The sequence below is a fragment of the Geotrypetes seraphini genome, chromosome 6 (assembly GCF_902459505.1).
Source record: "Geotrypetes seraphini chromosome 6, aGeoSer1.1, whole genome shotgun sequence".
Lineage (NCBI taxonomy): Eukaryota > Metazoa > Chordata > Amphibia > Gymnophiona > Dermophiidae > Geotrypetes > Geotrypetes seraphini.
Window position 1 is genome coordinate 45,383,761 of NC_047089.1, and position 24,202 is coordinate 45,407,962.

Consider the following 24,202-nt stretch of genomic DNA (forward strand, 5'->3'; position numbering starts at 1 on the left):
TTAGTTTCACCATTGTTACAATTACCCATACATAGCTTAAAGAACTTTAAATAACTCTCAAATTTAATTTTTTTGTTGGTTTTGCAATTTTATAATTTAAATTATAATGTGCTGTGAAAAACATTTACTCTGTTTAGTGTGCTGGAACTAAAAAAAGTTTGAGAGACACTGCTGTACACAATCAAAGTGTTTGTTCAATACAGAGCTGGCTACTATGATGACAGCAATGAACCTCACTCCTTTTTTTAAAAATAAATCTTTATTAATTTTCAATCTTTGACAGCGCATTACAAATAATATAACATAAAAAGATTACATAAAATGCACCATTCTCACACAAATATTAAAGAAACAATCATTTTCCCCACCCTTCTCCCAATTATTTATATACCAAATCATATTATGTATTACAACATTATAATTAAATAATTTTTAATCTTCAAATAAAAATCCCTCCCTCCCTCCCCCACCACCCTGGATGTGCAAGGAAATCCCCCCCCCCAAAAAAAAAGATACATTACCGTTTTTGTATGTTAACAAAATCAGTCAATGGGCTCCATACTTTATTAAATGCGTTACTAAAACCCGAACATTCCGCATGCATTGTTTCATATTTATATGTTACACACATTTGCCCACCAGAATGTGTAATTAAGTCTGTCATGACATTTCCAGTGAACCTCACTCCTAAGCCAGTTAAGTAGAGTATGATCTCAGTCAGTGGCATAGTAAGGGGGTGGGGGTGGATCACTCTGGGTGCCGTCTTCCCAGAAGGCACCATGATGGCACAAGCCCCTCTCTGCCCCGTTTAATGAGTATAACTTATGGGCAGACTTATCTGCCGTCATTTACTATGTTATGTACCTCTTCAAATGGTGGCTGGCGTGAGCATCTCCCACCTGCTGCTCGCGCCAGTCTTGGCTCTCATCTGACGTCACCTCCTGGTCCCGCAACTAGGAAGTGACGTCAGAAGGGAACCAAGGCCAGCGCAAGCAGCAGGTGGAAGACGCTGCTTATGCCAGCGTGCATTTCAAGAGGTACAAGGGGGTGGGGTGGGGGGGGGGCACAGGCGCCAACCTCCCTCGCTACTCCACTGATCTCACTTTCTCAAAATTTACTGCCAAAGCTCCCCGTAGCCCCTTGCATTGTGCCGGAGAGCTTCTTTCTGGAGTTCATAAGAAGTAAAGATGACCGTGCAACTGTTCTTATGCAGAAATACCATTTGCTGGCCGATTGAGGTTCCTAAGCAGCGGGAGACAGCTCGCGCGCTCCACACCAGGGCAGCTGCAGCCTCTCGGGACCCTACCGTACGAGTGATGGTCAGTGCGCAGGCGCACCCCAGCAGCCGGGCGGCTATAATTGAGCGAGGAACTGACGGGTTTTGCTGTGTGTGCAGCTCGGTCAGAGTCGGGACGGAAGGCTGAGATGCGCCCAAACTTCTCGTCCATCTTGCCGTTCCTGACGTTTCTTGTTGCTGACACGGTTTAGGAAGGATGTTTTCTTGACCCAGATACTTTCTCTCTGCAAGGGATTTTCAGGGGCACGAAGAAGAAATGTGAATAAGGATGTTTGCTTCACCGTGGCTAAGGAATACAGGCTCCCTGTTTTGTGCAAGTCTGAAAGGGCGAATGCGGACGACCCGCATTTCTTGCTAAGGATGTTCTGCACAGATTCTGGCTTGTTGAAAAGTGACCGGGGTTGAAGAACAAGATTTTGCACGCACGTATCAAAAAAGTTGCAAGAGATGTCGATTTTAAGCCACGGTTTAAAGTCCGAGTTTTTGGAACGTGCAGCGAGAATGTAAAAGTTGTGTGGCTGTTTGTATTTTTGAGTGGAATTTTTCCTCCCCTTCTGGGGGCGGGAGAGACGGCTTTGGAAATCTGACTAGAGAGCGCTCAGTGGAGCGAAGGGGGCTCGGACGGAACCGGATAGTGCAGCAGGAGTCCTGCGCCTTGCCTCGCTGCCGTTTCTGTCTCCTTTCCAGTTCAGTTGCTGGAGTCGGATTTCCAAGGAGTCCCGAAGCAGATCGGAAAAAAAAAAAAGCAGCAAACAAAAGCCAAAAGGAAGCTCGGGGCGTCAATGCAACTGTGGACCTCTGCAGAAAGACAGGGGGTAGGGGAGATGGCCCTTAGAGACTCTTGGGAAACCCTCGCAGCCGGGGTGTGACGGCTCGAGCCGCCGCGAGTGAAGCGCGCTAAGGGAGTCTTCGCGTGCCGCTTGCGCGCTTTAGCCGGGCCGACGCCGCGGTCATGCGTGGCTCCCTGCTCGCGTGGCCGCTGCTGCTGCTGCCGCTGGTGCTGCTGGCCGGGGCGCGAGGCAGCGGTGAGTACTGCCACGGCTGGTTGGACGCGCAGGGCGCTTGGCGGGACGGCTTCCAGTGCCCCGAGCGCTTCGACGGCGACGACGCCACCATCTGCTGCGGCACCTGCGCCCTGCGCTACTGCTGCGCCAGCGCCGAAGCTCGACTGGACCAGGGCGGCTGTGACAACGACCGCCAGCAGGGGGCGGGAGAGAACGGCCGACCGGACAGGGACAGCCAGGACAGCGCGGCGGGTGAGTTGGGGGGAGGGGCATCAACAAACTTTCTAGGAAGTCTCCACCGCCCCCACTTCCTTTCTCATTTTCACTCATAGAGACTTAATTTTTTTTTTTTTGGGGGGGGGGTTGAGGGAGGAAAAGAGAGCGATATAGGAAAACAATTTCCCATTAAAAGAGAAAGAATGGAACTGCCCCCATGCTGCCCAATATTAAGGGTTGTCCAGTGCAGCAGTCTCCACCAGAACCCACCACCTTCTCCAGTAGGGTGGAAGAATTTTTGTGCTGAAGTTTAAAAAAAATGATTCTTGTACCTAGAATGGCACTGGAAAACTTTTTTTTTTTTTACTTACAGATGAAGGTTTAGTGCAGGGTTAGGGAGTGTTACTTTAGTACAGTGGTCTCAAACTCGTGGCCCGGGGGCCACATGCAGCCCGCCAGGTACTATTTTGAGGTCCTCTGTATGTTTATCATAATCACAAAAGTAAAATAAAACAGTTTCTTTATCATATGTCTCTTTAGCTATAAATGACAATATTATTTTTAAGACTTAGCCAAAAGGAAAGATTTATAAACTATAAAGAGTTTTACCTCACGCAAAATTGTAATTTCTTTAATAAGACATTAACTAATTTTTCTGAGGCCCTCCAAGTACCTACAAATCCAAAATGTGGCCCTGTAAAGGGTTTGAGTTTGAGACCACTGCTTTAGTACCATCCCATGGCCCTTACTATTTCCATGTCTGCCCTGAAGTGTATTGCAGGGAAACCAGCAAAGCAACTTCTCTCCTCCAAGTGTAAGTAGAGTAGGGTTTAGTAGTACTTAAAACTGCTTTAATGTGTTATATGGAAGGGGTATATCAAATTTAATAAACAAAGTATTGGCTTTTCTAGTCCAATTTTCTAACTTCATCAGGAGAAATGAATGGGCTGATAGGAAGAATTTTGAATCTTTCTGCAATGATGTGCTTGTAGCTAATGTTTATTAAATAGGTCCTAAGCAGATGATAGGTGCAGGGAGCCTTGAGAAATCTGTGGCTCTTGAGTTTTGGTTTACTTCCAAATCTCTGTCCTAATCTAGTTCCCAATGTACAGTAGTAAGAGCTATAGTGGGAGAAAAATTTGTTGTCAAACTACCACAGTAAAGTTTAGCGTGCTGGACATGTAAAGCTTCCAGATCAGAAAGTGCTCAGAGATAAAAGATTCTAGTTCAGGAGCCAAAAAGGTCATCTGAGGTGAAGTGTCACAGTTCATTTCAGATGACCGAAATTGGGCAAAGAACCCTGGTGGTTATAGTAGGCCTGGATAACAACCTCAGTGTCTTAGAATTCCTGCTGGCCTTAGTGGGGGGCCAGTGGCCCTCTCTCCCTCAAAGAACTCCAAAGTGAGCCTAGAACATTTGTCCGCCCCCCCCCCTCATGATTTGGGAATAATACGAATTGCTGCTGCCAACTTGAAAAATGGTCTCACCCCTGAACCCTGATGGTATGTTGGAATACGCCACTAGCTTCCAAATAAGTAAAACATACCCTAATTTGGCAGTCTGACCCTCACCCCCTTGGGGTTTTCTGATGTACTGCTAGTATTCAAATACTTCTATTCATGATTGTGGCAGTGAGGAAGATGTCGTTGGATGCCTCTCCTAGACCAGCTAGGCATTGTCACACCATGGGGGGGGGGGAGAGAGTGCTGCAGCTTTGGAGGTTCTGTAGTTAAGTGCACTGATTGGATAGTCTGTGGTGGGAGGGGGCAGGGAAGTCTGGGTTTTTTAATCCCCCCTCCCCATACATTAAATTAACAGCATAGCCAGGCATGTTAAACATATTAACTAAAAATAAGCAAACAAAAAAAGCACAAACTGCTATGGTAACAGCATGCTGCCTTTTTTTCTTATTTTATATTGGATTATGAGCCAGTTCCTGTTCTTATTTTCAGCACATATGTAAGAAAAGTTCTCGTATATGGGTTGGATCCTGAATGTTGGAGATTTTACAGTTCTGATAATATGTAACCTTCCTGACCTCTTCAGGCCTGTAATTTTTAACAAGTACAGTTGCTTCTATATAGAAACCCTATTCCCTCCCTCCCCCAAAAAAGGCTTTTGGCTTGGTAATGGAAACTCAGTAGCCACGCATCGGTGTGACTGTAGTAAGTCTACCTGCCAAATGTTATGAATCCTTGATAGCCACTGACTGCTCCCTGAAAAGCTGAGGATAGAAAATGCCAGATTTCAAATTCTTTTATTAAAAAATAATTCATCTATCCAAGTGGTGCTTTGGCAGGTTGGGCTCCAGACAGTGAAATGTGAATATACTGTGTGACTGATAACCAGATAATTGCCCAGTAACATTGTTAAGGCTCCGGAGCCTCGGGCTAGAGCTCTCACTTATAGTCTAGGGAAATTAGCAGAGGTCTAATAACAAGCACCAAGACTGCCTCTTCTAGGAGAAAGTGAAATATAAACATCATTAAAACAACTGCAGGGAAATTTTCACACAGTGCTACTGCACGGAATGCCCTAGTGGGTGTCCATAATCAGAACAGGGGAAACTTGCACATTTATTAACTGGGCAGAATTGTACACTTTCTAGAGTATTCTGTGAATTTATCTATTATGCATAATTACAATTATTCTTTTGCAGCACTTGGCATGTATAAGTTGCAGTGTGCTGACTGTTCCCTTGCAAATATGAGTTCTATTTTACTCTAAGAAGGTGCAATCTCAATTTATCATATTCTTCTTGTTATGCCTTCTTTTCCAAGCCTACCCTTCGGTTTGATCTTTTTGGTGAGAACATTTAAAGTAGCTTTTCAGACTCTGCTACTGTAAAATGAATCAGTTACTTGATAAACACAGTCATTGAGCTCACCTACTTTTTAAATTCAAACACATTTTTCATTCTTGTTTAAAGATTTTGTCTAAATGTTTCTTTATTCTTGTAACTTATTCATCTTTATCTGTTTCTAAAAGAGTGTAGAAGTGGGCTTATTTTTTTAGTATTTATGTACCACTTATAGCCATTTTTTTCCCTATCTGTCCCAGTGGGCTCACATTCTATCTAATGTACCTGAGGCAGTGGGGGGTTAAGTGGCCATGCAGTGTCCCAAAAGATCCTTGAGTGCTCTATTTAAGGCACATTTTGAGGTGGTTTGGGGGTTAAGTAACTTGCCCACACATGAACACGGATATGGTAGAAGTCTGGCAAGGCAGTGGGTTGACATCTGTGCTCCTTGGGGGAGGGGAGTTGGCACTCGATTCTATATCTGTGCAGGCCAAGAGTGGTGCAGGATATGGCTTAAAGCAGTGTCCCGTGGCACAGTAAACATAGTGGCCGCAGCTCAAGGCATCTGGAAGTGCACAGACATTGACGCAATGACATCACGCCTGCATCGATGCATAAGCGAAGGCCCTCTAGATGTGCCCTGAACTGCCAGTGGGGAGGTGCAGGCAGGAAGATGTGCAGAGAGAAGGAGAGGGGCTGGCACCAGCTGATTGCCTACGGGACGTGCCTCTTGCCTGCAAGGCAGCCGGCAGTCAGCTGGCACCTCTCCTCCTCCCCAGCATCCCGCGGCATACCTCAAATCTCAGGAGGCATGCAGTTTGCAATACACTGGCTTAAAGGAACTCTAGTGCTCCTTGTTCTGGACTTACAGGAGTCTGTGTGTGATGGAGCAGACTTTCAACAAGGCTCCTAACAAAGATGTGTGTGTGTGTGTTTGAAGCCCCCACAGACCAAGGTGATTTTCAGACACGCAGTTGAGTTTGAAAATTGGGTAAATGTGTGTATGTACATTTAGGTGCGGGTGTAAAGTTATGTGTTGATCTGCAATCTACCTCTTTGAACATAGAAAGTAGACATATGCTGCTGCTATACATCCTGGAGCACCTCTGCCCCACCCCCCAATGTACTTCATGTGTTAGGGATCTCTCATTTTTAAGTTGGGGCTATTTGGATTCAAATATCTTCTCGTAGGAGACCTCAGTATTGCTGATCAGTCTGTTTCAATGACATCCACCCATCAGCCTGCCTTCATACTTTTTATTATGTGTTTCCTCAGGAAGGTGGTCATTTCCAAATAAGTTCACTTTGTTTCTAGAGAAATTCCTTGTCCTTTGAGCATGTGACTCTTCCTTCCCTCCACTTCCCCTTTCCTGCTATGAGCTTGGGAAGAGAAGTAGAGAATAGCAGACCCCCTCTCCCCCGAGTGATAATGGAGGCCACCCCAGAAGTCTTCGGGGGCAGCCATTGACTCTCGGGCCTTGCTTTTAAAAAACCCACTAGTGAGTTCTTGTTTTCAGGCAGCTGAAAATTCACATACCCACATCTGCCAGATGTGCGTTGTTTCTCTTTCTTTTCTTTTTTAATTAACATAACAGGTAAATAGGGGCTTGCTTCACTATATTTATTTCTACCTTGGCCAGAGAATGGGTGGAAACCCTTGCTGAAGCAGGCCCTAAATCCTTGGAAAATTGTCCCTATTCATTCTGAGTAAATTGGTATATTGCTGTTCTGATCTTCATGCTGGCATATGTAAGCCATGATTATGGCATGAGCAGTTTAGACATGAATTATATCTCCATGAAAGTTTTTTTTGTACCAGCAGTTTTATTTTTGAAGTATGGCACAGGTGAAATATAATATAAAGTCCTGCAGTATCTGCCAAAATAAATCAAGATTCTCATCTGGAATTCATTCTCATTCTTAGAGTTGCTTTTGATCTGCTGTGTGAGGGCAACTTCTCTTTAGGAGGGGAGGTGTTCACTTAGTTTGACTGTCAGTAGCTCTCTTAACAAGTTGTGGACTTTGATAGAAGCCTGTGCTTTAGCTTTAAGAAGGTACAGTACAAGCCTACAGCAGATCCTGGGTAAGGAATGATTGTGCCTACTAAAGCCTCCTGATTGTGTTCAAGAGGATTTCTTTCACTCTGTCTGTATTGTCAATATTTCTGTCTCTACCTCTACCTCCTGCTCTCAGAAAACAGCCTATATGACCTCCAAACTTCCACTCTATGCCTCGAATCAACCGCTTTGCTTGCAAGAAGAAAAGCAATTACACATGCCCTTGGGACGTATCCTCCGACTTGAGAATGCCCCCCAAAATATTACTTGCACTATCTACTGCACCTCCGGAATAAGCTACCTACCTCTGTATAAGATCATTAGAAGGCCTACTGAACTTCAGAAAGGCTATAAACATAACATACCGCATTTTTCGCTCCGTGAAACGCACCCTAGATTTACAGGAGGAAAACAAGAAAAAACCCATTCTGAACCAAATTCTCTCTGCCAGGCTCTGCACCCAACCCCACACTCCTTGCCAAGCTCTGCACCCTGTCCCCCCCTCCCTGCCAGGCTCTGTACCCTGTCCCCCCTCTGGCAGGCACAGGTCCCCTCCCTGCTACCTTTTTTAGATTGCGGCAGGTCTCTCCCCCCGGTACCTGTTTTTAATCCTGGTGTTTACCTTGCTGGACAGCTGCGGCAGCGAGAGGCAGAGTGGCAAACAAAGGCAGACATGAGCTTTTCTTGCGCCTGTCTGGTCCCACACTGCTGCCTGAATGGCTGCTGTCAGTTTTCATGAGTCCAATGACTCCTTGCCACCCCCCCCACCCCCTGGTGCTGGTGGGTGCCTGGTTACAGAATTTTTACCAGGGGTGGGCCGAGATCATGATGGACCAGTGGGTCCTGGAGGTGATTCATGATGTTTATGCTCCGGAGTTTTCCCGTTCTTTGCCAGATCACTTTCTTGCTTCTCCTTGTCAGGCGGCATGGAAGAAGCAGGCTTTTCGCCAGACACTTCAAAGGTCGCTAGACCTCAAAACCATAGTTCCAGTGCCTCCTCAGGAGTGTTGCACCGGCTGGTATTCTATTTGCTTTGTGGTGCCCAAGAAAGAGGGGACTTTTCGGTCCTTCTTGGATCTGAAGGGGGTCAACAGGGCTCTCCAAGTTCTGTCTTTTCACATGAAGACTGAGATCTGTCACTCTGGCAGTTCAGCCGAGGGAATTCTTGACCTCTCTCAATCTGATGGAGGCTTACTTGTATGTTCTGATTCGCGCCTCCCATCAGCAGTTTCTTCGCTTTGCAATCTTGGGACAGCACTATCAGTTTTGTGCTTTTCATTTTGGTCTGGCTCAGGCTCCGTTGACATTCACCAAGTCACCAAGATTATTGTGGTCATGGCGGCAGCCTTGCACAAAGAGGGCATTCTGGTTCACACCTATCTATAAGACTGGTTGATCCGAGCAAAGTCTTTTCAGGAGAGTTCCCGAGTAACGGCTTGGGTTGTGGAGTTCCTGCAGTCACTGGGATGGGTAATCAACCTGTCCAAGAGCCGGTTGGTTCCGTCTCAGTGCCTGGAGTACCTTGGGGAAGGTCTTCCTGCCGGAGGCCCGAGTGGTCAAGTTGCAGTCGCAGATTCATCTTCTGATGGCTTCCTGGTGTCCTCAAGTGCAGGATTGTTTCCAGGTCTTATGGGCAATGGCGGCTTCCTTGGATATGGTTCGGTGAGCCCAGGCTCACATAGCCCGTTTCAGTATGCTCTGCTGAAGCAGTGGTCACATCAGTTGCATGATCTGGACTCTTCTGTTCCTCTTCGGGGGTTGGTTCGTTGCAGTCTCCGTTGGTGGCTCCATTCTGCCAATCTGGTGCAGGGAGTGAGTATAGAGCAGCCTCAATGGACTATATTCTCACAGATGCTAGTCTCCTTGGCTGGGGAGCTCAGTGTCTTGGTCGCTCAGCTCAGGGCAGCTGGTCTCCGGAAGCGGCACCTTGGTTGATGATCAGTGTTCTGGAGACCAGTGCCATCCGATTAGCGTTGCTAGTGTTCCAGACATTGTTGACGGGCAAATCTGTTCGGGTTCTCTCGGGCAATGTCACGGCGGTGGCCTGCATCAATCATCAGGGGAGAACCAGGAGGCGTCTGGTGGCACAGGAGGCTTCTCTGCTATGCTGATGGTCTGGGCAGAGACTCATCTTCTGGACATCTCGACTTCCCACATAGCAGGAGTGGAGAATGTCCAGGCGGACTTCCTCAGTCGTAACGTGCTAGATCCCGGAGAGTGGTGTCTCGGTCCCGCAGCCTTCAAATTGATTGTGTGGACTTGGGGGTCACCCGGTCATAGGCCTGATGGCCGTGAGTATCAATGCCAAAGAGTCCCGATTCTTCAGTTGGTGCAGGGATGTTCAGGTTGAGGGACTGGATGCTCTGGTACAGTCTTGGTTGGTGGCGGGCCTCCTGTATGTGTTTCTTCCATGGCCAATGGTGGGCAGAGTTCTTCCCATTGCTTGGCACCCCGGCCGCATGATCCTGGTGGCTCCAGACTGGCCCAGGTGCCCGTGGTATGCAGATCTGGTTTGTCATCTCGTGGCAGACCCTCTTCTGCTGCCCCTCTCACCTAACCTTCTGACTCAGGGCCCCATTACAATGTTCGATACGGGTCCCTTTTATGTTATAGCTTGGATCTTGAAAAGGGAACACCTAGGTAAGAAGAGTTATTCAGATAAAGTGATCTTCACTCTTTTGGGGTTCTGGAGGCTTTCCACTTTTCGAGCTTATGTGCGTGTTTGGTGTATTTTTGAGGAGTGGTGTGCTTCGCATGACGTGGTTTTCTTTCGCGCCTCTTTGCCTCACATTTTGGAGTTCTTGCAGGATGACCTGGACAGGGGCCTGGCCTGGTCTTCTCTCCGGGTTCAGCTTGCGACTTTGTCTGCTTTTTGTGGGTTGCTGCAGGGTAGGCGCTTGACATTTATTCCAGACATGGTTCGCTTTTTGAGGGTGGCCAAATTGGATCTGCACCCTGCCACCTCCCTGCCAGGCACTGCACACAGCCTCCCTCCCTCCATTCATACCTCCCTCTCAGGCTCTCCACCTTGTTCCCCCTTCCTGCCTTGTCTATCATACCTCTTCTGCCACTGGGATCCCTGGTGGTCTAGAGGTGTAGCGGGCAAGAGCAAACTTTCCGTGCTCCTGCCCACTGCTAATCCGGTTGGTCGCTGGCTGCCATGAGTTCCAGCCTCCAACCGCTGAGCCGTACTGAGCAGGAGCGCGCTTTGGTGCTGCTGGTTGGCACTAAGCGGCTTCCTGAATGGCTCCCAGATTCCAGAAACTTCAAAATGCTATCTTCTGCCATACTATGCCTGAGTGTGGTGCTGGGTTTAAAGCTACAACCTCGGCACCCTGAGGTTGAGGGCTGCTCCCTGTGACCTGGTTAGGTCACTTGGTCCCCCACTGTTCAGGTATATTAAATAGATTGTGAGCCCGACAGGACGGACGGGGGAAAAATGCTTAACTACCTGAATAAATCTATGTAAACCATTCTGAGCTCCTCTGGGAGAACGGTGTAGAAAATTGAATAAATGAATTGAGCTCTTGAATGGCTAGAAGTCTTCTGTTGGTACGAAAGTGACTCCTGCTAGCCACAGGATATCTCCTGTCAGCCCTCCAACTTGAGGTCTAGCAAGTGTGTGTGTGATGTCTGCGCACCCTTTCTAGAGACAGATAACTTGATAATGAAAATGGATAGCATAATAAGCAGTGATGTTTAGAAGGTGAATAGAGTGCCTGCAAAGATACCAAACACTGTATATTTTAAAAGTTCAGCAAACTACAGTAGAGCATTAGCAAGCGCTTGAGGGCAGTAAAAACAAAAGAAAAACCCAGTTGATTACAATATATTGTGATTTGTTTATAAAGGAGACTGGAACATTATTCATTCAATTTTCTATACCGTTCTCCCATGGGAGCTTAGAACGGTTTATACTGGCCGTAAAATTTTTCAGGTTTAGTAGTGAAACTCCATCAAGGCCCTAACTAGTTGTACACTAGATTAGAAGGTATTTCTGCTAAGAACTTGATCGTCAGAAACTAATGTAGAAAATTGAATGAATAAATAATGTTATCCCAGGACAAGCAGGCAGCATATTCTCACATGTGGGTGACGTCATCCACGGAGCCCCGACGCGGACAGCTTTTCAAGCAAACTTGATTGAAGATTTCAAGTTTGCTGGTGCTGTACCACGCATGTGTGTGCCTTCCTGATCCACTAGAGGGCGCATCCCCTCTTCATGGTCTTCAGTTCTTAGTTTTCCGCGGAGCCAGAAAGCCCTGTCTCTCTTCTCTGCGTTCTTCTAAGTGCCTTTCTAGCACTGCGGCTTCTTTATTTTGTTAGGGAGTCGCTGTGCGTTTGTTGATTGATCGTGTATTTCTTTGTATCAAAAAAAAAAAAAAAGGACTTTTTATTGTGTTTCTGCTGGTTCCACCGGCAGGCCCTTCTTGGGCCTCAGCCATGCTGCTAGGCCTCAGTTGGCTGCAGCTGTATTTTCTTCTTCCCTGGCCTCTCTCTGGGCTCACCTCGTGTGAGCAGAATGGCCGGGACCCTTTTTCCTTCGTTGGAATCGGACTGAGTAGCTTCGATCCCCGGTAAGTTTTCTTTCTTTCTTTCTGTTCTTCTAGGTGCATTACCTCGGTAACGCCGCTGGCTGAGTCTCAGGCATTCCAGGCATCGAGTGCAGTCGTGCCCGCCTCTACGAGACCTTCAAAGCGTGCCTCCTTTCATGGGAATACTCATCTCGAGGTTGCCCTTTATGGAGCGCACTGCTGCACCTTTATTACCAGTTTCATTGGTACGGTGCTGACTTCTGACGGTCTTCGGTGTGCCTCGACGTCGCCTGGGGCTTGGGGCCTCGACGTCGCCTGGGGCTTGGGGCCTCGACGTCGCCTGGGGCTTGGGGCCTCGACGTCACCTGGGGCTTGGGGCCTCGACTTTCTGCCTCGACGTCGACGGATGCTTTGTGCCTTCGCTGTCGGCTGCGGCCGTGTGCTTCGCGTCACTTGCCGCTTGTGCTTCAACATCGTCTGAGGCTTGGGCCTCGACTGAGGCTGGGGGCCTCATTGTCGGCTCGAGCTCTGTGCCTCGTCGTTGATCGAGGCTTCGTGCCTCGCCGTCGACTGGAGCTTTGTGACTTAACGTCGCTTGGGGCTTTGTGCCCTTTGGTTGGCTGTGGCCTTGTGTCTCGAAGTCGACTGTGGCTTGGTGCTGCAACGTCGTTGGGGGCTTTATACCTCGGCATCGACGGGAGCTTAGTGCCTCGACGTCATCTGGGGCTCTGTGCCTCGGCGTCTCCGGCTCCTGTTCGTGAGGGTTCCCCGCTTTCTCTTCGGTTCATTCCGGGCAGCCGTGATGGAATCTTGTAGTACGGAGTTTGGTTTCCTGGAGGAGACTCTCTCCCTGCTCCGTCTCTATTGCTCCCGCCATGCGTCATCTCGCTTGGTGCAGAGTGTGGCTGGGGATCCGAACCTCCAGGATCGTCTCGCCACTTTTACTTGCGTGAGTACTGCGCTTCTTGAGGCCTCTCTTGCGGAGGCCTCTAACTGCCTCTCAGCACGCGACCGGTCCTTCGCCTTTCGGGACGCCTTCAGCTGAATCCCTTCTGCCTTGGTGGTTTGGACTCCTTCTCCGGAGGGGCCTCCGGATACCTTTCTTGTGTTATCTCGGCCTCCTTCACAGTAGCCGCAATAGCTGCAGCTGCGCCGGGTTATGGTCCAGCTGCCGGCTTCGGTGACTCCTGGCCGTCGTTTTGACGATTCTCGCATAGCCTCCGGGCTGCTCTCCTTCTGGGGATTCCCCTCCTCCCTTCGGGAGGGGTGTCTCCGTGTCTACGCATCGGGAATATAGCCTCGCTTCTGTCGGTTGGGCATTCCCATCCTCCCATCTGCGTCTGGTCCTGGCCCTTTGTGCCCTGCACTAGTTTTCTGGTCCGGGAATGGTTCAGACTCTGTCCGCCCCAGTCTCGGGAGTCCGTCGGGGCGGACCTGGACCCAGTATGCCGGAAGGTGACCCCTCTGTCCTCGGTCCATCTCCAGTCTTTTCTGCCTCTGCCTTGGCAGGCCGCCTGTCTGCGCCTGAGTCAGCTGGTGTCTCAGCGGTCTTCGGCTCGGCCGAGCTGATGCTGATCCTTTTGGGATCATGGGTCTCCACGGTTCATGTCCCGATGTTCGCCTGGTTTCATTTTCGTGTTCCCCGCTGGACCCGAGCATCTCAGTGATGGCAGGATCGGGATCCCGCTTCCCAGCACATTGTGGTGCCTCCCTCCTTGACACGTTTGTTTCGTTGGTGGGCCACCTCTTCGTATCATCGCATCAGAAGGTTCTGCCGATGGACTCCTCGGCATAGGCTTAGGGGTGCACCTTGACGGCCTTCAGACTCAGGGTCTTTGGTCGGGTGTGGGCCGTCGCAGCCGCAGCAATCTGCTGGAGCTCCGGGCCATTTACAATGCCGTGGTGGTTTTTCGTTATTGCAAGATTGCGGGTCCTGGTGTGTCCCGATATCCCGGTGGCGATGTATTCTGTGATCAAGCCAGGATGTACAGGTTCCCTGTTACTTTGCAGGGAAGCCCTTCGTCATTGGCAGGGGGCGTTACACCACTGCTTCTTTCTTCGGGCGGTGTATTTCCGGGGCGTGCAGCATTGTCTGGTGGACACATTGAGCCGCCCTTTTCGGCCGCATGAATGGTTGCTCCATTCTCAGACTCTGCGGCATGTGGTTGTTCGGTGGGGAACCCAACAGGTAGTTCTGTTCGCTTCGCCCCTCACTCACTGGTTGCCTCGATATTGCTCGAGGATGTTCTCCCGGGTTCGCATCGAGGTGGATGCTTTCCTTCTCGATGGAATGGGCAGGTTCCTCTAAGCGTTCCCTCCCTTTATTCTGATTCTTGGGTCTTTGATACACCTCCTGTCGGTCTGCGCCACCATGATCTGTGGCCCTGGCGGCCATGGTTCTCCCTGCTCCTCCAGCGTGTTAGGGAGACTCAGCTTCTACCTATGTTCCCGTCTCTGCTGTCTCAGTGTTGCGGCTTCTGTTGCATTCCAATCTGCAGTCTCTACACTTATCAGCTTGGTTCCTCGCAACGTGCCTCCCTCCTTCTGTTTCTCTCAGTCGGTGGGGGTGTTCCCTCGAGGCCTCTCGAAAGATCTCCACTCGACAATGCTTTTCCCAGATATGGTCCTGATTTGCTGCGTGGTGTGCTGAGCACCGCATGGATTCGCTCTCTGCCTCCTTGCCTTCAGTGCTGGATTATCTGTTGCACTTGTCTCGGTCTGGTCTCAAATCTACATCTATTCGAGTCCACCTTTGTGCATTTGCTGCCTTTCATCGGCCGCTGAATGGGACGCTGCTCTCCGTCCATCCGACGGTTTCCCGCTTTATGAGGGATCTCTTCATTGTACATCCTCCGCTCAAAGCCCCTCCGGTGGTTTGGGATCTTTGTGTGTTCCTAGCTCAATTGGTGATACCTCCATTTGATTCCATTGATGAAGCTCTTTTGAATTACTTCACCTGGCAGGTGGTATTCCTGGTTGCTCTCACGTCTGCTCGCAGAGTCAGTGAGCTGCAAGCTCTGGTTGCGGACCCGTCTTTTCCTGTATTTCATCATGACATGGTGGTCCTGCGTACTCAACCCCAGTTCTTGTCCAGGGTGGTTTCGGACTTTCCTTTTGATCTTTCCTTTGTTCTTCCGGTCTTTTTTCCGAAGCCCCACTCGCCTACTGGCGAGGTGGCGCTTCACACTCTTGACTGTAAGAGGGCGTTGGCTTTTTGTCTTCAACGCACTCAGTCTCCTTGGACGGTTCCTCAATTCTTTTTGTCCTTCGACCCTAATTGGTTGGGACGCCCAGTTTCCAAGCGCACCTTGTCCAACTGGTTGGCTGCTTGTATTTCCTTTTGCTACGCTCAGGCTGGTCTTGCGCTGCATGGTCGAGTCACGGGACATAAAGTCCGTGCGATGGCGGCTTCTGTAGCTTTCCTCAGGTTGACGCCTATCGAGGAGATTTGCAAGGCTGCCACTTGGTCTTCGGTTCATACTTTCACCTCCCACTACTGCCTGGATACTCTGTCCAGGAGCGACGGCCGGTTTGGCCAGTCGGTTTTGCATAATCTGTTTCCTTGAATTGCCAACTTCCCTCCGTCCCTTTTTGGTTAGCTTGGAGGTCACCCACATGTGAGAATATGCTGCCTGCTTGTCCTGGGATAAAGCACAGTTACTTACTGTAACAGATGTTATCCAGGGACAGCAGGCAGATATTCTCACAACCCGCCCGCCTCACCGAGGTTGGTTTCTTTGCTAGCTATCTGAACTGAAGACCATGAGGAGGGGATGCGCCCTCTAGTGGATCAGGAAGGCACACACATGCGTGGTACAGCACCAGCAAACTTGAAATCTTCAATCAAGTTTGCTTGAAAAGCTGTCCGCGTCGGGGCTCCGTGGATGACGTCACCCACATGTGAGAATATCTGCCTGCTGTCCCTGGATAACACCTGTTACGGTAAGTAACTGTGCTTTCCAGTCATAAAAGTAGTAGAGCCCATAAGCAGCAGTGGTTTAAATCTGGCTAATCTATAAAGATTTTGACAATTTCCTCTTTTAGTATATCCCCAACATCGTATCTATTAAGCATAAAAACAGGCAGACTCAAATTCTGAGCCAAGTCTGTTCAAATGCAGCTAAGACAAAGTTATTGTGGTTTGGTCCAAAACTGGAACAGCTACCTTTATGTTATTCTGAAATCTGGAGAACTTCCGAAGATCAAATTTTCATCTAGAATATTAGGAATACAGCTGGATTCCTCTCTTACATTTCAGTATCTATGAATGCTAAAAAAAAAAAAATGTTAAGACACCTATTTCATCAGCAACACTTCACAGTATTGGTACAAGCAATTCTAGCACAATTGGACTATTGTAATTCTGTCTGTGTAGGCTTGAGTAAGGGAATCTAAAACGTTTGCAGTTGATTCAAAACACGGTGGCAAAATTAATATTTGGAAAGAGAAAATTGATCGTGTGTCTCCTCTATTGAGACAACTTCATCGGCTTCCTGTTTGTTGTACAATTTAAATGTGCTTGTATGATATTTAAAATCATTCTTGTAATATTTACGTCCTTGTTACCTTTTGTCTTTGAAAGCACAACGATGAAACTTCTCTTAAGGAATACTGAAATGAATTCTCTAGATAGTAGGGGAACTTAATTTAATAGATGGTAGAAAGCTCTTTCTGAACATACTAATCTCTATCTAATATTTATGTACCGTCATGTTTCTATAATTCAAGAGGGCCTGGGATAGGCATGTGGGATCTCTCGGAGAGAGAAAGAGATAATGGTTACTGCAGATGGGCAGACTAAATGGGCCATTTGGCCTTTATCTGCCATCATGTTTCTATGTTTCTAATCCAACTGTATTCATCTTTTTTATAACTTGTTAAGTAAACTGAGTAGAGTTCCCTTTTCAGGAGGTGATACGGTATTTAAGTTTTAGATTAGATAATGTTGGAAAGTAGTAGTTCAGCTTTCTTTAAGGTTTATGTTGCATTTTAATAGCATCATTTGCCATCCTGCATTCATGCATTTTGTTTAATGCAAGCCCTGCTAGTGTCAGTGGGGATCTGTCTACTAACTAAGCTCTATAACTCACATTAACAAGACATTTAGGGGGTAACTTTCAAAAAGTCTTGTTAAAACATCCTTTTTTAAATAATTCATAGCATCCTGTTTGCTTTTCTTGCCGCCGCCACACATTAGGCAGAAGGTTTCATCGTATTGCCTACGATGACATCCATTGCACAGTGCGTGTAGTTCATGGCAGTGAAAAGAATAAATGAAAATGTGTCATGAAATATCCAGATGGTACCCAAGAACAACAAAGCTCAATTTAGACCTTTGTCAGCCACACTGTATTTAGCTAGGCATGTTTCAAATGGTTTCAAAGAAGGTTTGGATAGATTCCTAGAAGAAAAAGGGATTGAGGGGTATAGACCATTGCTCAGGCAATGGGCCTGATGGGCTGCCGCGGGAGCGGACCGCTGGGCAGGATGGACCTATGGTCTGCCTCAGCGGAGGCAACTTCTTATGTTCTTATGTTCTGGCAATGGGCTGTGTAGTCAAGTTCTACATTTTCAGAGCTTTAGCTTTGGAGGTCTTGGAGCAGGAGAAAGAGAGGAAGTAAATATGGAAATGCTAATTGGTACTTGTTCAAAACTTGTTTCCTGTATGTAATGCTGGAAAAGCTTCCCAGACCAGTGGTGGAAATTTCCATTGCTGTAATTTTTATGTAGAAAAGGTTAGACCAGGGGTGGGCAACTCCGGACCTCGGGGGCCGTAATCCAGTCGGGTTTTCAGGATTTCCCCAATGAATATGCATGAGATCTATTTGCATGCACTGCTTTCAATACATATTCATTGGGGAAATCCTGAAAACCCAACTGGATTCCAGCCCCTGAGGACCGGAGTTGCCCACCCCTGGGTTAGACAAACACCTGTCCAGGATGGATGTCGCCTAAGAACAAATTGGAGAGAGAGAGAGCCCTAGTACTGAGTAGCCACAAACTAATTGCCAAGATAAACAGCTTAAGTTTGCATACTTTGTTTGTAATAATAATAATAACAATTTATATACCGCAGGACCATGAAGTTCTATGCGGTTTACAATGATAAGAAATGTTACAGATTGAATGGAATAAACAGAGTTAGTGATTGACAATTCTAGCGATCGTTTGTTGAGGGCTAAGATTGTACAGGTTGGTTTCCTAAGTATTTCAGGAACAGATATGTTTTTAGGCATTTCCTGAATTCCCCATAGGTGATAGCACGAGCAATTGTTCAAGGTCTTTACCCCATGATGCTGCTTGATGTGCGAAAAGATGTTGGTGATGACTTTTAAATTTACAACCACTAACCGGTGGAGAAACAAAGTTCGGGTGTGAGCTTCGCTTGTGTCTGCTGGCTGTGAAAGAGGAAAGTCTGTTATGTATTTAGGGGCTAAACCATAAAGTACCTTGAAGCAAAAACAACCAAACTTGAATTTCACATGTGCCTCCATCGGCAACCAGTGCAGAAGTCGATAGGAAGATGTTAACGTGATCAAACTTCTTCAGTCCACAAAGTAGTCTAACCGCTGCATTTTGAGCTAGTTGCAATCGCCGCATATTCCTCTGGGGGAGTGCTAAGTAGGCGATGTTACAATAATTGAGTTGACTCGGTATAAGGGATTGTACCAGAATTTGAAATGATGAGTCATCGAAGTAAACTCTGATGGACCGAAGCTTCCAGAGGGTGAGAGAGATTTATCTGATCAAGGAGTCTACCTGGTCTTTCATGGTCAGGTTCTGGTCCAGTGTTACTCCTAATATCTTCATAGTGGGTTGAATGGGATAACTAAGGTTATTGATGGACATTGGTGCTTTATTGTCAAGTGGGTATGGCGATGCTATGAAACATTTTGTTTTCTCTGAGTTTAATTTTAGTCTGAATTCAGTCATACATTGCTCCATCCGATTTAGTACTTCTGTTGCTTTGGGGGTGACATCTGAGACAGAGTTGGTGAATGGGATAATTATCGTGAAGTCGTCAGGGTAGCTAAATAGTTTTATCCCCAGCTGGGACAGTTGTGCACCCAAAGAGGACATGTAAACATTGAAGAGCAAAGGGGATAGTGGTGATCCTTGTGGCTCGCCAGATGGATTGCTCCATGTGTCAGAGAGATTGTGATTAAAACAGACTTGGTAGGTGTGTGATGTAAGGAAACCTCGAAACCAGTTCAGTACCTCTCCTCTGATTTCGATTGCATCAAGGCATTGTAACAGTTTTCCATGGCCAAGTTGCCCAAGTCGAAAGGCAGAACTCATGTCAAATTGCATGATTAGTGCGTTGAGGCCCTTGCTGAACAAGTAATGCAAATTGGTTATCAGTCATATGAATGCAGATAAAGTTGATGAATATTAGGTTGTGGTTACCTTGAATAGCATTAAAGTACATGCTGCTGTTTACTGTATAATAATAATAACTTTATTCTTTTATACACACATGATGGGGGCTTTTAATATCTTTTCATTATGTGCCCAAAGGAGAAGAATGTCTAGATAAGTTGCAGCTATACTCTCTCGAGGAACGCAGAGAGAGGGGTGACATGAGAGAGACGTTCAAATACGTTACTGGCTGTATTGAGGTGGAAGAAGACATCTTTTTCCTTACAGGACTTACAGCGACAAGAGGGCATCCGCTAAAAATCAGGGGCGGGAGATTTCATGGTGATACTAGGAAGTACTTCTTTACCGAAAGGGTGGCTGACTGTTGGAATGATCTTCCACTTCAGGTAGTTGAGGCCAATAACGTGACTAACTTTAAGAACAAATGGGATCAATATGTGGGTTCACTTCAAAGAAGAACCTAAGGGGGAGGGTTCTTTGAGTGGGCAGACTTGTTGGGCCGAAGGCCCTTTTCTGCCATCATATTCTATGTTTTCAATCCTTCTCTAAAGGGCTTGTTCTTATAGCCAGTAACTTCTGCTCTTAGTACGACTATTCAGCTGTCAGAGGATGGGGAAAACCAGGTGGTGCTATTTGCATGGCATCTCTGGAGTAATGGGCTATTGGGAACTTTTTTATTAATAGCCCAGCAGTTTTGTCTTGGGCTTCGAGCTTAATGAGAAGTTACTCTTAGGCCTATGGCATGTGTCACACAGGTTATACCACATATTTATTGAGTCCAGCATTCTGTGTCTGAAAGAGAGGCCAATGCAGGTTACTGGAAAGTATCCAGCAGTTTCCTCTAAGAACTTTTCCCAAACCCTTTTGGCAGGAACTATTACAGTAAGATTGTATATTAATTGAAAAAGAACTTTGTCCAATTTTTAAATCTAATCATTTTCATGGAGTGGCCCCTAGCTTAGTACTATTTAAAAGGATAAATAAGCATTCCAAATTCATTGTCCCTTCCATTTGCAGCTATCTCTTCTCTAAGCTAAAGAATCCTAACCTGTTTTTAATCATATGGGAACTGTTCTATTCTCCTTATTTGTGTAACCCTTCATTAAATCTCTTCTTTGGTTGAGCCACATTATTATGACCACCACCACCACCTCTGACATCAGGGATGCACAGCCAATGAACAAATGCACGTGTCGCATGCAGACTTCGTGGGTATATAAGGTAGAATGTCATTATGTTGCCAATATAGCAACCGTGGCTGTCTTGGATGAAAAAAAAAAGTGTGATTTATCATACGTTGAAAAAGGCATGATCATTGACTACCAGGCCAAGGGAGGCATTTCAGAAACAGCGGAATTTGTGAACTTTTCAAGGGCTGCTGTGGCTAAAGTGTACCTTGAGTGGACGAATGGAACCTTTTCAACAACCTGACATGGTAACTGGGGGGCAGCATGAGCCATCAATGCGAGAGGTCTGCCGTGTGCTCGCCATCCAAATGAACCAGGAGGCTTCCAGATGTGCGTCCCTAATGACTGCATTGAACCCTGTTGCGAATGGGGCTCCAGAGCAGACAGCTGGTGACTACATCCATGCTCATGAGGATTTATTGCAAAAAATGGCTGCAATTTGCACAGGAGAACCGACATTGGTCTTGCACCAAATGGCAGAGGATTGCCATCTCTGATGAGTCATGTTTTGAGCTCTATCAAATGGATGGGCATTGTCATGTCGGGCGTAAAACCGCCGAGAACAAACACCCAGCAACCATTGTTGGATGTACACAAGCTGGTGGTGGCAGTGTTATGGTCTGGGGAATGTTGTCTTGGTATGGTATAAGTCCCTTGATACCTCTGGTAGGCGCTCTCAACCAATAGAGGTATCTCTCCATCCTTGCTGAACAAGTACACCGTACATGTTGACGATCTTCCCTAAGGCTGATGGGATCTTTCAACAGGCCAATGCAACATGTCATACTACCAGATTTGTTTGCGAGTGGTTCGCAGCGCATGACCAAGACTTACAGCTACTTTCCTGGCCTCTAAATTCCCTAGACCTTAACCCAATCGAGAATATTTGGGACCACCTCAATTGACATGTTCGACTGGATCCACCACCATGCACTCGTCGGCAACTGTTGACTGCACTGCAGTATGCATGGCTCCAGATACCTCTAGCAACCATCTAGCATCTTTTTTTAGTTCCAAAATTTATTGAAATTTTATATAGTAACATACAATAAAGCAGGAGAAACATGTTAAGCAAGTTGCTCATAACACTATTAACACAAACACAAAACTTAGGATATTAGACGAAATTCTTGAAATGAAACTCCCTGCCCCCCCCCCCCATCCCATTTGCAGAGGGTAAAAAAAAACATCATCAATCCATATCTACATGCATAAATCTCCATTCAACTATTATCTGCAAACACTTGTATGGGCGCACATAATTATCTAAATTTGGCCCCTTTACCTCTCTTCTCCATTATGACTACCTCATATTTCCCAACTAAACATACTGAATTCCACCAAAATTGGAAAGATAACAAGGATGCATTTTTCCAGGTTTTCAAAATGGTTTGGATTGCTACAGCAGTAAGTATAGCTACCAGTCTTTTATGAATATTAGTGACTTCAACAGAAGCAAAGAGGTTAAAGATCACTCCAGCATATGTTAAGGGAACATTTATATGTAACATATGATCTAGTGTTCCTTTTTCTTATTTAGTTGTGTACAAGGCAAAATTTGATGTGAAATAAAGTGCTTTTTGCAAACGATTGCTAAAACCTGTGAGAAGTCTAAAGCAGTGGTCTCAAGCTCAAACCCTTTGCAAGGCCACATTTTGGATTTGTAGGTACTTGGAGGGCCTCAGAAAAAATAGTTAATATCTTATTAAAGAAATGACAATTTTGCATGAGGCAAAACTCTTTATAGTTTATAAATCTTTCCTTTTGGCTAAGTCTTAATAATATTGTCATTTATAGCTAAAGAGACATATGATCAAGAAACTGTTTTATTTTACTTTTGTGATTATGATAAATATACCGAGGGCCTCAAAATAGTACCTGGCGGGCCGCATGTTACCCCTGGACCGCAAGTTTGAGACCACTGGTCTAAAGCAACAAACTGACTTTTTTCTAAAAAAAAAAAAAAAAAGCATTCGGTTCTGACTCTGTAGGCTTCCGGTGTTTGTGGCTCTTGTTTTAATTTTGTTTGCAAGATTTCTTAAATCCACCCCTCTAGCAAAGGTATTCTGACAGCTTTCACAGCAAGTGAAAAAAAAAATCTATGTGCAGATTGAACCAGAGTCAAAATTACAGACCATATTTATTAACACGTATGTTTTAAGCCGCTAGCCTGGTTCAGTGTTATAACTGTTTTTCTGTTATGTACCTCTTTCTGCTGCATTTTGTAAGTGTACGTAACTTTTTGAGCTCTGTTTTAATGGTTCTCTTCTTCCTTTTTTGCAGTGCCTATCTATGTGCCATTCTTGATTGTCGGCTCTGTATTTGTTGCTTTTATTATCTTGGGCTCGCTGGTGGCCGCCTGCTGCTGTCAGTGTCTGCGACCCAAACAAGAGCCCCAGCAGAGCCGAGCCCCGGGTGGCAATCGCCTGATGGAGACCATTCCCATGATTCAGAGTACCAGCACATCCCGGGGCTCCTCCTCCCGCCAGTCCAGCACTGCTGCCAGCTCTAGCTCTAGTGCCAACTCTGGCGCCCGGCCCCCACCTCCGAGATCGCAGACCAACTGCTGTTTACCAGAGGGGACCATGAATAACGTGTACGTCAATATGCCAACCAATTTCTCGGTGCTGAACTGTCAGCAGGGTGCGCAGCTCATACCCCATCAAGGGCAGTACCTGCACCCGCAATACATAGGCTATGCTGTGCCACATGACTCCATGCAAATGACAGCAGTGCCGCCTTTTTTAGATGGACTGCAAAGTGGCTACAGGCCTGTCCAGTCACCCTACCCCCACAGCAATCCTGAACAGAAGTTGTACCCAGCAGTAACTATATAAAAAGTACCAATTCACATATCTTACTATCCAAAACAAGCGGATGAGGAATACAGTGGAAGTGAACAGCAGTACATCCTTCAGGGCATGCCTGTGATTTATGAAGCAGTTCCTATTGGGGTAGTTTGCAGGAACAGCCTGCTGGTTTTTTTTCTGTGTCCGTACTCATTCCAGTCCCTGTTCGACAGTGGCAAAGGATGACAGGGAGCATATATATGCCTTTTAGATGATGGTGACCCAGTTGGAATATTGCAAGCCCTTAAGTGCCCTTTAGGTTTAACAAGACTTTTTTTTTTTTTTTTTTGCTGTTTGTTTTGGGTCACTGCAACAGTTTTACTATCATCTACTGGCTTCAGAAGCTGTAAGCAAAAGAGCCCTAAATGTAAAGCTTCTCATTGACAATCATGGTGGACATAATAGTGCAATCATCCTTCATTTTAAAAAAAAAATGGATTAGATCCTGTTATTTACAACTCTCTGCTTATTTTACAAGTCTAGGTCTTGATTTAGTAAATTGTTTTTCACTTGGGGGGGGGGGGTTTGTCCCAGGCTAACTAAATACTCCGCCCAGGCATCTCTTATTTTTTTTGAAAAAGAATAAAATTGCCTTTGCATTATATTTTAAATTTGAGGTCCTCCTGGTTTCTATCATCCCCTCCCCCATTTGTTGTTGGTTTTTTTTTTTAAATTAATAAATTATGTGCTTCAGGTTTCTGGGATTAGATACGTTTGATATGAAACTTCTTGAATCACTCGTTAACTTTCTGTTTTAACAGTTTTGATTCTGTCACGATTTTTGAAGTGTTCACCTTGCTGGATTTTAGTCAGTTTTGCAGTGGTGATTTTGACAGTAAAATATTGCATTCACATAGGAAATTAAAATTAAAGTTTA

The 24,202-nt window shown here is 46.3% G+C and overlaps 1 protein-coding gene across 1 annotated transcript; it reads left to right on the top strand.

The window, feature by feature from the left end:
• Positions 1-1,134: 1,134 nt before the first annotated feature.
• SHISA2 (shisa family member 2) lies at positions 1,135-24,202 on the top strand. The gene is made up of 2 exons (XM_033950079.1): positions 1,135-2,553; positions 22,760-24,202. Exons 1-2 carry the CDS (start codon positions 2,250-2,252, stop codon positions 23,311-23,313), a joined length of 858 nt encoding a protein of 285 aa, XP_033805970.1. The 5' UTR covers positions 1,135-2,249; the 3' UTR covers positions 23,314-24,202.

What these genes read in the sequence shown, in the direction of transcription:
- SHISA2 (XM_033950079.1), top strand. Translation starts at nt 2,250, where the DNA reads ATGCGTGGCTCCCTGCTCGCGTGGCCGCTGCTGCTGCTGCCGCTGGTG. An exon ending in CAGCCAGGACAGCGCGGCGG is followed by an intron (nt 2,554 to 22,759) that starts GTGAGTTGGGGG and finishes CCTTTTTTGCAG; the next exon opens with TGCCTATCTATGTGCCATTC.